The following is a 14977-nucleotide window of genomic DNA, read 5'->3' on the forward strand; positions in this document are numbered from 1 at the left end:
GTCTATTTGCTCCTAAACTTTAACAGTGAGGGCATATTTGGACCAAACCTGTAACGGAGGATATATTTGGACCCTTTCGCAAAGTTTAGGGGTGTATTTGCTCCTAAACTTTCACAGCGAAGACATATTTAGATTAAATTTATAACGGAGGATATATTTAAACCTTTTCGCAAAATTGAGTGGCATATCTAACCCTTTTCCCAATAATTAACCTGAAATGGAAAGTGTAACAACCAACAAACCATTGACTATTGAACTTGAAAGGGGACTCTCACATCGAAATGAGATGGAAAAGTTAAGGGTATGCATTTTATGATTCAATTATTGAGATATCTTTTTAAGTTAAAATTCGAGTCGTCAAAAATCGTGAGACAGAAATCTTTAAGACGAACTAAAGAAGTACGATTATATCAAATAATACCTTGATCGATGAGCCAAAGAACTATGATTATATCGAGAATAATATCTTATATGGGGCAGAGGCGGAGCCAGCCTCCTTTAGGGGGTTCGGCCTAACCCCCTTTGACGAAAAATTATACTATTTATACATGATTAAAATTATTTTTTATGTGGTTATAGTAGGTGTTGAACCTTCTTCGACTAAATTTTCTTTGAATATTGAACCTCCTTAGTTGAAATTCTAACTCCGCCTCTGATATGGGAGGTATCATATGCATATGCACAAGCATGGGCCATGCTGCATGGCCAACATGACTATTCGATCAAAATTTCAAAAGAATGCCATTCATTAATACTGGTATTATTCTATGTCTATATACACACTTGGCCTTTGGTCCATCACAAATACTAAATAGCAAAAAGGGTAGGTCAACTAAGTGTAGAAACTAGTGTTTATGTGGTGAAATGAACTTGTGAAATGTGCTTCAACAAACACATTCTCCGTATAATAGTTGGATACACTAAAGTTTCTCACTATTTGTTGGGTTTAGAAAAGTGCCAGATCACTAAAGCTTCTCGTTATATGTGGGGTTCAGAAAAGTGTCGGATCACAAGAAATTCAGTACACTAAAGTTTCTCGTTATATATGGGGTTCAGAAAATAGTCAGATCACAAGGATTTATTGTATGCAATCTTATCTTATCTTGTACTTTTACAAAGACGATTTTACGACTTGAACTCGTGACCTCTTAATCACATGCATGAAAACAACTTTATGAGTAATTGAAGGATACATTTCAACGCACACATTCTCCAACCAGTGATGGACCCAGAATTTGTGGGTCGTGGATGTTCGGGAGGTTCAAAAACACATATTTACACTCAAGGCTTTAAGGTTCTGCATGAAAGTCAAAGCACTCAACAATCTTCTTGATTTTACGGATGCCTTTTCTATCTTAAACTAATTTTTATATATTTTTTTATATAATTATACCTATTCTGTATTAATTTTAATGAATATTGAAGCACCAAATTTTCGAACCTAGTCCACCCCTATCTCCAACAATTGATTAATAGTAATAATAAAACATATATGTGTAAACTTTTGTCTTTTATTAATAACAATAATATGGCCTTTTATTGGAAAGGTGGCAGTTAGGCGGTGTGGTGTATAGTGTTGGAATGTGCATTGGTGGGCCATTTATTCAATCTTTAAAGCTAGTATTAAAATCTTTTTCTATTCATTTATTGGTCTACACATTCATTAAAATTTTTATAAATAACATAAATACCAACCCGTAGAAATAATTACTCTCCTCCAATTTTTTAATTACTTTACTTTCTCTCCTTATTAATATATATAATATAGCCGACATATACATAACATTTTATGTATATGTTAAGATTTTAATAATATGTTTAGGGAATTGAAATTTTTTATAATATTGAAAACATAAGTTATGTATTTGTGTAATTTATCTCTATTTGAACTTCATACTTGATTCTATTCTTTTGAGTGGTAAAGATGATTCTACAGAAACTAAGAGTAATAACATAGAACAAAAGAGTTTTGGGGTGTTTTTGATATAAAATTTTTTTTTAAATGTTTGATTGATCAAAAATGTTGAAAAATGAAAACAAATTTATTCAATATAAGGAAATGATAGTGAAAGTTGAAAAATTAAGTTTCACAAATGATATTTGAGTAAAGTATCTAGTATTCCTGAACTATGACCAAATTTGCTATGACACACTCTAACGTCACGAGGGTCCTATTACCAACTAAATTATAATGTATTTTTATCAATATTTTTAGCTGACGTGACATCTTTAGTCAATCTTTTTAGTTGACGTGACACATTTAACATGGACCCTATTTTATATAATAAAAATATCACGTCAGCAAAAAGAGTGACAAAACTATACTAAAATTGAGTTTAGGAAGGGGGTAATAGGATCCATGTAAAGTTAAATTGTATCGTAGCAACTTTAACCATATTTCGAGTTACTGAATGCTTATCTCATACTCCCTCCGTTTCATAATAAATGAATTGTTGAATTTTGACACACATATTAAGGAAAAAAACATTAAAAACATAAATTTAATACAACTTTTCATTTTTACCCCGAAAAAAGAAAAAATTGACCTTGTAATACCTTTTCAAAAGTTAATTGGTTGTCAAATCATAAGGACAAATTTGAAAAAAAATTCAATGATTCACTTATTTTGAAACACTCATAAATATCCCAATAATTCACTTATTCCGAAACGGAGGGAGTAATATTTTACGTTAGTTATGTTCTCTCCATTCTCCAACCCAACTCCATTCTCTATATCATATACAAATAGAATAAGATTTTTTATTTACTTTTAGCTGGTGGTGCATATTTTTCAGTATCTACATATCAAATTTCAATAATGGACTATGCTGACTTTCCAGTCAAAGAAAAAAAAAATTAAAATATCTTTTTTAAAATTAGAATATTGGCCCTACCTGCACCGACTACTGTGATCACCATTCAATGAATTAATACCAAAATATTAAAATAACAAATAAAATTCTACCATAAAATATATATATGCTTTTAACAATTGTTGAATAATGTGTTCTGCAGAAGCCCATTTCACCACTTAAAAAACTAGTCCTTCACTTAAGTTGACCTATCATTTATGATGGACCAAACGCCAAGTGTATATATAGGGAAATACTACCATTTTTAAGTTTTGGAAAGGGAGAGATGGGGTTGGGGGGGATGATTAGGATGGCAATATTAGTGGTTATGAACTTGGTACCTTTTAGTTTTTTACTCCCCATTTAAAAAACGAATGAACTAGCTTAACTTAACACAAAATTTAAGAAAATAAAGAAAACTTTTAAATCTTATAGTATTAAATTAAAAATATATGAAATGTATTAAAATGCCCTTCAATCTCGTGGTCTTAAACATATCATATGAAAAGTTAAAATTAAAAAATTACTAAAAAAGAAAATAAGTCATTCTTTTTGAAACAAATAAAAAAGAAAAATAGGTCATTTTTTTTTAAACGGAGGGAATATAAGAATTAAAATTGTGACATCATTAATTCTCTTTGAAAAAAATACAAAATCCGACTATTGAAAATGACTATTGAATCCCACAAGTTGGGTAGTATCACAAACCTTGTATCTACCTCATAGAGATAGAGGTTGTTGTTTCCGATAAAATGACTATTGAAAGAACAAAAACAAATCGATGACTTCTTGGTCCTTTTCTAAGAATTAAGCGTGGACATCATTATTTCTTTTCGAAAAATACCAAAATCTGACTAAAACAACCATCGAAGTGACATAGGTAAAGTAAATTTGACTATTGAAAACAGTAACACACCATGGGGGTTTTGAGAGGGATAGAATGTATGTAAACCTTACCCCTACCTCGTAAAGATAGACAGATTATTTCCGATAAAATGACTATTGAAAGACCAACAACATACCCAGTCTAATCCCACAAAGTAGGATCTAGGGAGGGTCGAGTGTACACAGACCATACCACTACTTTAGAGGTAGAGAGACTGTTTCCGATATACCTTTGGCTCAAACAAAAAAAAAGGCCAAAGCTGAATATTGAAAGATAAAAAAGAAAAAATCGATAACTTTGATGGCCAAGAACCACAAATTGTATGGCTATTCAAGCAATCAAACTCTAAAAGAACAACCAAAATATTCTTTGAGGCAACTAGCTCTTATCAATGGCACCAATTAATATTACCAAATAAAGTTAAAAAGAGTTGTGAGTACATCATTACTGAAGTTTATAAACATAGTTACAGGGGAATACATATATATATACATAGATGGCTTAATATTATATAAACTGCATTCATTTGCCTACATACATTAAAAGCTCCAGGAGTATATACATTAGCAGATTATTTACATAATTATAGTTCATTGTACCTCATATAATGGCCTGGTGAATAGACCTCAAATGGTTATAGCAATCGTCGCTGCTGATGAAGAATACCAAACAAACCCAGCAAACATGTTTTCCACACTTGCATTCGATATGATTGCAGCCATCCACCTTCTCTATTGTGAACCCGCAAGCAGGACATTTCTTCACATTGTCTTTCTCCTTTGCCCATTCCTCGAGAGAGAAATCTGGGTCGTCTTTGAACTCCTTGTACTTCTCACACGAGATAGAGGGGTGATACTCCAGGTGGCAACTCGTGCACGTCTCCACATAACATGCACCACAGACAAAGGGTGCACCAACTTCTCCTGATTCAGCAACATGATAAACTGATGGGCAGTCTGGGGAGGGGCAAAAACGGTAGCGACCCTCACTTGCTGCTACAAATGCACCCAAAGAAGCCCTGAAAAGTTCCTCCAACTTTTCATTTGACAACAGGGACTTCAAATCAGAAACTAGAATATGTGCCCCACAACCTCTATGCATACAGCATAGAGGGAACCCTTCCCGGCTTCTGATTGCAGACTCGCACTGCTCCAGTAAGCATGATCGACAGAAGGCGTGGGTACAACGTTCAAGTCTATAAGCATCCTCCAGTTCACACAAGCAAATGTGGCAGTCAGAATCATCGTCCATCATTTGACTTGGAAGACTACTTTGAGCAATTTCAGAAATAATCCCCTCAACTTTTTGCTTCATGTCTTTGGTACCTTTGATCGAGATGCAATGACGCTTGGTGTTCAGAGAGAGTTCTGCATCGGGCACCTTTAGTTTGAGACCACTAAGATCTGGTCCAAAACTCTGAACAACTCTTTTCATAAGGTCAAGAGGCAAAAGTCCACCACGAAGATGCACTTCAAGTTGCTTGCTTTCATGTAGCGCCAGAAGGGAGTTAACAAACCTCTGCTCAGCCATATCAATCTTGACCGGGGAGCCAAAGATTCTCACAGAAAGGCTATGCCTGTCAAAAAGAATATAGGTTCCGGTCTCCCGCTGAACCATCTTCAAGATATTAGTCCCTTCTCTGGAATATAGAAGTTGAACAACAGTTGGAGAAATTCCCACATGATCCACAATCTTGCCTTTCATCAGTTGCTCCAATGGCTTTCTCAATTCTGCCACAATCTTTGTAGCACTGGCAGATATTTTAACCCTGTAAGAACCGTTCTCATTTCTCTCCAGATTGCACTCCACACCTGCAAAACAATCCCAAAGTCTTCTCAGCAGCCAAATACCACCTAATCAACTTGTCTCTGAAAATTTTGTACTGTTAAAAGTTCATAAGAAAAATTGTTTTAATAAATCCTGTTCTAGAGAGGAGAGGGTAATCCGTAGTAACGCTTTTTCCAATTACCATTTACAATTGGACCAGACGTGAAATTTGTGTTGAAAGGTAGTTTCTCCGTACAAGGCAAATAATCATCAGGTTAAGATCGAATCAGGGAGCCAATAGTAAGGGTTTATGATAGGGCTCAGGTGCATTTCTTTTATCAGAAGACAATTGTTTAACTCCAACAGCGTGATTGTTTAGACAACTTTGTATATTATCGAACAAATAGTTTCAACTTGTAGCTATTAATTAGTATCTACTTTACTTTCAAATGAAGAATTTGTCCAAGTCCCATTTCATTCTGCTCTAGGAAATAAGGAAACGTGAAAGAGACGGAAGCAATTTGGATCAATGGATGTAATGAGGTACACTGATACTGTCATCTAAATAAGATACCGTTCAAGCCACTGCTCAATAGTTCATTTCCCACTTTGCCATACCGTTCTTAAGAAGCAATTCACAAAGATAATACAACAACATACACAGTATATTCACAAAGATGATCGTTAATTAAATTAGAATTTTAAAAAGAAAAAAATAATCAGAAAGAAGAAATATAATATAGAGAAGGAAAATATACCCTTTCTTCGTTTAAGGCATGTGAGTAAAGAATCCAGCTGGTTCCTAATAACGTGGTAGACTGGTGCAGGACAAGAAACAGAGCTGTGAAACTGTTGCTGACATCTTATCTTCTGCCAGGGAAGACATCCAGATAGAACCTTGCCATCAATATGCTCCAAAGCCTGAGCTGCTTCAAGATGAAGACTTCCATTAAACATGATAGCCGCTCGCATGAAAGTGTCCTTTGGTGCTGGTTGGAAGACCTGAACACGAATAGACTGGACAAAAGGTGTAGTTTTAGGCATGAAAGGGGATATTTCTCTCCTAAGTGCTTCTTCACAAGCAGCAACTGGAGGATCTTCCACCGCAGTTCCTCTCACCAAGAAAAAATCCAGAATTTTCCTATCTGTTTTGCCTCTCAAAACCTCAATTATCTCTGGCTCAGAAAGATCGGTATTAAGTCCTGATATTACTATGCTGTCAGCGTACCTATTGCTTGGCTTTGAGCGGGTAACATTTCCAGCTATCACCACACCATAGAAATCATTCACCATAGAAGAAACATCATTTAGCTCACATTTTACAATAGCTACACCGTTACTGCACCTACGAGGCCAATTTACTCTAGCTCGGAGGATGGAGGAGAACTGCTTTTGATCATTACCAGATACACTGTTAGAAGAAACAACCTTTAGAAAGCCACCACTGCATTCTACATGAGTCAACAACATAGCTCTTTTAGCAGCATCAGGGGAAAGAAATGTTACCCTGCCCCATCTGTTCTCCTCATTGTCGTGGCCAGTACCTGAGGACTTGTACACAGCACAAATATCACCTGATGTGCTTCTCTCCAAAAACATCAGCAGTTCCTTATCATCAACTGCTTTTGTATTTGAATGAAATATGTCAACAGCCAAGAATTTCTTCTTAAGCTCCAAATGCTTAACAATTGCACCAGCTCCAAAGAGGGCAACTGAGGCCGATGCAGCAGATCCTCCACTGAATAGGCATTTCTCCAAGCATTCGTTCTGCAACAACTTGCTTTCATACTCAAGTGCATCATTCACTTGGTCCAAAACACTCTCCATGTCATTGGATGAAGCATATAACAAAATCTCATTCTTATCAACATTAACTTGAATGCCAATCCTTTTATCCATATATTTAGTTCTAATGCGTGAAACAAGGTTATTGACACTACTGTTAGATTTTCCACAGAATCTTTTCAATAGCATGCTACCGAAACCTGTCAAAGCCTTCTTTTCCAGCTTTTGGGCATCCATCTCCAGAAAATTAAACAACGGGGAAGGACTAAGAGTAGAAAGAGAATTAAACTCAAATGCAGTAACACAGACCAGATACTCATTAGCTGCAGCAAGGATTTCACCAAAAACTACCCAGGTTGGTCGTCGATCAAAATTTAACAGCGAACAAGATGGATGTAATTGGATGTACTTCCCACTGAGTGCAACCTCATAACCTAATTGATCATATCCAGAATACATAGCAACATTCTCTGCAAGCGAAGAAAGTATTATACTTTTTAAAGTTTCATCGTGCTCGGTATGCACATGAGGATCCCAACGCCAGTAGCTTGCAATAATGATATTAAGTTCCGTCTGGAGGCAAGCTTCCAGTTCTTGCACAGTCTCCTGGCATCTTCTCATGGATTTGGCATTGATGCTATTATCCCAACACCAGGCATTCTTCCGTTCCTTAGGCACAGCCTCCCACTCCCTGTAAACAGAAAGTAAAGTGAAGAGATCACCATTTGGATGACAAAATTGCACCTTCAAGCAATCAGACTTTAGCTTGTCTCCTTCAGAGCCAACCCTACAAAAGATGCTGTTGGAATTAGCCATTACAGCAGCAAGAACAACACCTTCTCTACCCAACTGTTGGTTAAAACAACTGAGGATCAATTTCCCTAAGCGAGGTTCAATACCCAACTTGATTATTTGGTGTCCTTCTATAGTTAATTCATAAGCATCATGTTTTTTCGCAATGGCTCCTAATTGTACCAGATTTCTGGTGGCCATCTCAATAGCTTTAGGGCTTGGTGCATCAACAAAATCAAAATCTTGCACATTCTTGATGCCCAAAGCAAGAATCTTCAGCACTGCAACACCAAGATGAACCTTGCGAATTTCAGGTTCCTGATGCTGAGGCATACCTTCAAAATCACTTTCTGAGTAGAGTCTATAACATCTTCCTGGTTCAGTTCTCCCAGCACGGCCAGCCCGCTGCTTAGCTGAGCTCTGGCTGACATTGCATATCCTGAGAACACTCATGCAAGTGCCAGGTTCAAACCTGCTTTCTTTGACCATGCCAGAATCAACAACATATTTAACACCTGGAATTGTCAATGATGTCTCAGCAACATTTGTAGAGAATATTACCTTTCTCTTCCCCGGATAGTTGAGAAAAACTCTATGCTGCTCTTCATAGGATAGTTTGCCATGTAAAGGTAAAACAATGGCTGACGATACTTGAAACTTCTCACACGCCCACTCAACTTCAATCTGAGAAGTCAAGAACGCCAGAATCGTTCCCTCTCCCTTCGTTTTATGGATTTCAGTCACCATCTTGACAACATCATAGACATAGGAGGAGATTGGGCCAGCACCAAGACATCCAGTAGATTCAGAGGGAACATATTCAATATCAACCGAAAAAGTTCTACCAGCTACGTGGAGTGTTCCGCAGCCAAAGAAGTAATCCGCAAGCTGGTCTGCATCAGCTGTGGCAGACATAATAATAAGCCTCAGATCAAGCCTCTGAAGCAGAAGATTTTTTATCAATGCTAAAAGTAGATCAGTGTTTAGGCTTCTTTCATGTGCCTCATCAACAATGATGCATGAAGTCTTGGACAAAGTTTTATCGGCCATATAGTGCTGTAAAAGGCAATGATCCGTCATAAATACTACCTTTGAATCAAAGTTATGACCAGATGAATATGACGGATAGCAGATAATCGAGGTATCTTCGTAACACCCTTCACTTTCCTGTTTCACCCTTTGTGCCAAAGAATTGGCAGCAAGTTTCCGAGGTTGGGTGCAAACTATAGATCTATCACCAGTTACCCCACAATCAGCAAGGAATTGAACCAATTGCGTACTTTTTCCGGATCCAGTCTCACCAATTAAGACAGTCACCTAAAAGGATACAACCATCTAGATTATAAAAGTAGATATACAATAAAAACAAAGAATGAAGCTCAAACAATTTAACACAAATGATTGGTAAATTTAATATTACACAAGTATGCTAGAAGCAACTGAACGGTCTTTGGGAATAAGGAATTCAACAGTCTAAAATATCCTTTTACACAGTCAAATATCAACGTGGCATTGGTGAAATTAAATGTTAAGAGTGGACAGCAAAAATGAAGAGGGGAATAGAGAAAAATAAACACTTCAGAACTTGCAAACAGCAAACACAACGATTTAACACAATTTAATAAATTTTCTTATTGAGTAATATAACTTCCCTCCCCAGACCTTGTGGGAATACACTTTGTGGGAATACACTGAGAATATTGTTGTTGTTGTATTGAGTAATATAACTTCACCTAATGTTCCTATAAAAAACTACAAAATGAACAATGTTTTCATTTCAAATTGTAGCTTAAAATTTCCTCTCATAAAATTCACAGAAAAAATTTAAGATAACTTTTCCCCCCCCCCCCCCCCCCCCCCCAATCCATACTAAGCAGTCCTTTTAACTTGGGCACACCCCCTTAAGAAAATTACACAGTCCTAGAAAGTAAGAAGTATCTTTACTAACTTACCCTTGATAAACAGTACCTATTTAATAAAGCTTCTTGCTAACATAAAAATTCACTAACCTAACAAGGGTAAATTTGAAAAGAGAACAATACCTTCTTGATGATGTCAAACACCACTTAGTTTCGACCAAAATGAAAAGGTAAAGAACCATTAATATGCCCCTGAGGGAATACAATGGGTCTGTCTGGATGGGCTTATAACTTATGACTTATAAGCATAAGCCATAAGTTAGGAATTCTAACAATGTCTTTTGGCTTAATTTAGTTACTTTGACTTAAAAACAAGTGCTTGAAATCACTGTTTTATTTTACGCAAACACTACAAAAGTGCTGAAAAGCGACTTTGACAGTTGACTAAAGAGCACTTAAATAAGCCAATCCAAACAGGATCTATGTTTAATTTTAGGGATAGTTTTAGAGACCTCCCTTCAGGTTGCTCTTTATAACACTAATCTCCCTCATGGTTTACAATATTACACTTAGCTCCCTTGCTTAGATTTATACAGCAACAATTCCTTTAATATACTTATTATTAATATACAGAAATTAAATTCAACTAATTTACCCTTAATAATATACTTTCTAAATTTAGAAGATGCTTTTAGAATTACATGGATTTGTTGGTTTCAGTTGATAGCACAAAAACTGTGGATTACATGTATTGGAGCTACAAAGCATATACTTATAATATACCCATTATGGTACCTAGTTAGAACTTACCCGTCAGCACTGGTATAGGGCTACCAATGCCGATATCTGTGCATTGGTATCAACCACGATAGCAGGAATTCTTCCCATACAGAAATGGTCACTTCACAAAAATCAATGACTGGAGAGAAATCAACAAGAATGGGTCAGTCTGTATCTATGAATCCTCGGGTTTTTCGTTCGCAGAATAAGGGAGGGGAAAAGCCCTCGTAAGGTATAGTTGCTCCAAGGCAGCATCTATGTCACAAGTTTGTAGATTCTCATAAATGCAGGAGGAGGAGGGGGGGTGGGGGGGCACGGAAAGGGGGCGTATGGTTGGTTTCGTACACATATCCTCTCCCCATAAAAAAAAGGAAAAAAAAAAGCTTATCACAATTGGTGCATGCTCCAAACTATGTTAATATACCATAGTTAATGGTACAGTTAAATGATAAAAGTGAAGTAAGAACACATATAAATCAACCATGGTTAATTGATAAAGCTTGTGCTGAAAACACATGTCATGCACTTATTACTTTGGCGAATGCACTGTGGTGCAAGTAAATATTCCTGCTCCTGCTGTTCAACAAGGTAATAACGAGAAGAATTCAAGTTATATACATATTCAACAGGGCAATAATGTATCTAAGTACATCAACAGTGTAAAGATCTTCCATCAATGATTTTAAACTATACAAGTTACCACAACAAACCCAGTTAAATTATACAAGTAATCATTTTTAACTTGGTCACCAACTAATGCTTATAAGAAGATTTACATCTAATCACCAACAAGTGACCTGATGGTCTAATTAATGTTTAGTATGTCCATGTGTAGAACCTAAATTCTACAACAACATACCTAGTGTAGTCACACAAAGTGGGGTCTGGGGAAGATAGAGTGTATGCATACCTTATTCTTACCTCAGAGGTGACTGTTTATGATAGACCCTCGACTCAAGGTAAAACAGAACAAAGCAGTCCAGAAAAAGAGTAACAGAAGTAAAAGCAAAACAAAGCAAAATACTACAATAATCGAAGCAACTAGTAACTATCTATTGTGTCTTGTACTTCCATTACTTCTTTTTCTGGACTGTTTTTGTCTTGATCTGGGGATTTATCGATCTCATCTCCCAGGTAAAGATAAGGTCCGCTTACACTCTACCCTCCCCAACTTTGTGGAACTACAAGGGGTATGTTGTTGTATTGAAGCAACGAGCAATAATAGAATTATAAGGACAAGAAACGATAGGAGCAATACTACTAGTTTTTGATAAAGTTAGGACATAGGAGCAATGCTACTAGTATGGACGGATAACAAGACAACACACTACTACCTATCCGCATACTCCACAAATTTCTACCTAGCATCACGTCATCGGTATTAGAACCTAAACTCCAACGAAATTAAAAACATGAATAGATTAAGCACCTCTTGATAATGTATTTTCCTAAGAATCTCCGGCTGGAAAGCAAAAATTGGCAAGCCATGGGTTTAGCATCCCACCACATATATGGGATAGTGGGATAAATAATCCCGAGACTCACTACTACCTCTAACCAAACACACCATAATTAATCCTACATTTTATCCCAGGATTATTATCCCTTATCCCTCATACCAAACGACTCATAATATTAAAAAAATGAATAGATTAGGTACCTGTTGAGAATGTATTTGCTTAAGTATCTCCTCCCGGTAACCAAAAATTGGCAAGCCATCATCAAGCCTTCGACACTCCCTCATCATTAAACAATGAATTTTACTCCAATCCAACTCTCTCCCAATCTCAATTACCCGCAAATCCTCCTCTTCCCCCGAGCCCTCAAACCCTGACTCCTCCTCCAAACATCGAATGATACATTGAATTCCCCTTCTAAACTCCTCTATCCTCTTCACAATCAACTCCCTATCCTTCTCAATACCTTCCCTTTTCTTCAACAGCTCATTACACACTCTAAAACTATTCTTATTCTTCAACAATTTCGACAACTCACTAATCTCATCGCGCAAACTTTCCACTTTCCTCTCCCACTTTTCAACCACCCACAACTTCCTCAACTTCTCCAAAAATACCATTTTTACCCTTCCATTCAGCTCTTCTTCATCAGATGGTACCTCAACATTCCGTATAACAAACGGCGTAAACGAACAATAATCGCTACTCTCAAGCTTCATCTTCCATAATTCAACAATTACTTCGAGTGCTTCACTCCATTGATCGTACAACAACGAACCAAATATCAACCCTTTGTTAAATACAAACGAACTCCGAGGGCAAAACGGTAATTTTCCAATCAAAGCATCTAGCTCGTACCGGCTAATCCTCCGGTTACCGAAACGTAGCTGAATTATGAAATTCGGCGACTTGTGTGAGTTTCCCGGCGGCCGATTAGCATCGTAGTAACACGGCGGTTGACGGTAAGAGTAACGGTGGTACATCGACGGCGATGACAGCGAAAACGACGGTGACGGCAACGGCGGCTGAAATCGGCGGTTGTAGGAGGAGGAATCAGGTGAATGCATTGTTGTACGGAAACCCTAGACGAAAGTGAACGTAGAGTCTCGGTGAAGTGAAAGAAGTTTCAAGAAAAAACCTGAAGGGTTTTCAGGTGTTTGAAATTGGAAGTCGTATTTATACTGCCGTAACAAAGAACAGTATTTGTTTGTATTTGGATTAATGCTCCTAATCCGAATATACATATGAGTCTGAATTTGAATAGACACATGAAAATAATTAAGATGTTATCTCCTAATACAACAACAACAACAACAACAAACCCAATGTATTCCCACTTAGTGGGGTCTGGGGGTAAGATGTATGCAGTCCATACCTCTACCTCTGATGAAGTAGAAAGGCTGTTTCCGAAAGACCCCCGGCTGAATATCTGAATATGTGCAAATTATTTATATATAAATATAATAAATTTTAAATAAAATAATAATAAATATTATATTACTAAAGTATTAGAAAACTTAATATAAATAAAGTAGAAATTATTCTTTGACAAGAAATAAAATATCTAAAATAATTATATCTCATAGTATTAAAAAAAAATATTTAAATATTTTTTTATAGTAAAATAGTAAATACTCCCTCCGTCTCAAATTATCGTTCCAAATTTTCTAATTTGAAGTTCTCATTTTACTAAAGATATAGTAATTAGTATACAATATAGTTACGGCTTGACTATAGAATAATTAGTAGGTATGAACTCATTATTCATGCAAATTGTGAATATGAAGATTAATAATTATGAATTACTAGTAATTAGATAACATGTACATAACTATTAAATATTCGTCAATTCGTATTTAAGAAATCAAGCAAGCAACATATTGTGAATCTCATGAATAAGATAAAAAAAAATATTGTAACTCTTTTCTGAAATCTTACCAGTTATGAGAAAATAATTTGGAATCAATTGATAGTTAGACCGGAGGGAGAAAGGGAGAGCACATTAATTTTATTTGATAAAAAAAAGCTTGAATTTTTTCTGAATAAAAATAATGTGCTTATGAAAATTTGAATGATTTAATATTATTGGCCACGTCATATACTTATGTTTTAGAGACACATTATAATCAAATTAAACTTTTTAGATGATCACTGAATAAATTTAAGTATCAAACTGATAGTTGATGGCAAATTTAAATGTTTGTATATGTATTTTGCCAAAACACAAAAGATAGGAGGTTAAATTAAAGAAGAGAAATCAACTAAACATCAATAATACTCCTTTTGTTTCAATTGTTTGTTTATTTGACTTGACTTTTAGTTTGAAGTTTAAAAAAGTGAAGAAGATTTTTGAATTTTAAAGTCTTACACTACAAATATATGGAATATGCTAAAATATTTTTTAATCTTATGATCTTAAACATATCATATAGAACGTTAATATTAAAATGTTGACCGAATAAAAGAAAATATTCTTTTTGAAACAGATAAAAAAGAAATAGATAGATAAATTGAAATGAATGGTACAAAATAAATTTTAAAAAATTATGTAATAACTCTATTATTATTCTAAAAAAAAAATAAGGCCCCTAAAATTTAGGGGTCCAAGGTGGATGCCTAATTGCATAGAGCTGCCCCTGGATGAGCGATTTGTAGTAGTTCGATGGAATCAGTTTTTTTCCACATGTCTGTTTCAAAGTTGATTTTCAAGAATCTTTTAAATTTGTTAAGAGTTTGTGATTCGAATTTTTGTTCCAAATTGCTATGTTGTTCATCATATTTGTTAGAGTTTGTGATTTG

The 14977-nt window shown here is 35.6% G+C and overlaps 1 protein-coding gene across 1 annotated transcript; it reads right to left on the bottom strand.

The window, feature by feature from the left end:
- Nucleotides 1–4121: 4121 nt before the first annotated feature.
- On the bottom strand, nucleotides 4122–13402 carry LOC107870154 (ATP-dependent RNA helicase DEAH11, chloroplastic). The gene is made up of 3 exons (XM_047412419.1): nucleotides 12382–13402; nucleotides 6264–9399; nucleotides 4122–5549 (listed from the first exon to the last, which is right to left on the bottom strand). The coding sequence occupies exons 1-3, from the start codon at nucleotides 13243–13245 to the stop codon at nucleotides 4339–4341; spliced, it is 5211 nt and encodes a 1736-aa protein (XP_047268375.1). The 5' UTR covers nucleotides 13246–13402; the 3' UTR covers nucleotides 4122–4338.
- Between the last annotated feature and the right edge of the window lie 1575 nt (nucleotides 13403–14977).

The sequence above is a fragment of the Capsicum annuum genome, chromosome 5, assembly GCF_002878395.1.
Source record: "Capsicum annuum cultivar UCD-10X-F1 chromosome 5, UCD10Xv1.1, whole genome shotgun sequence".
NCBI lineage: Eukaryota > Viridiplantae > Streptophyta > Magnoliopsida > Solanales > Solanaceae > Capsicum > Capsicum annuum.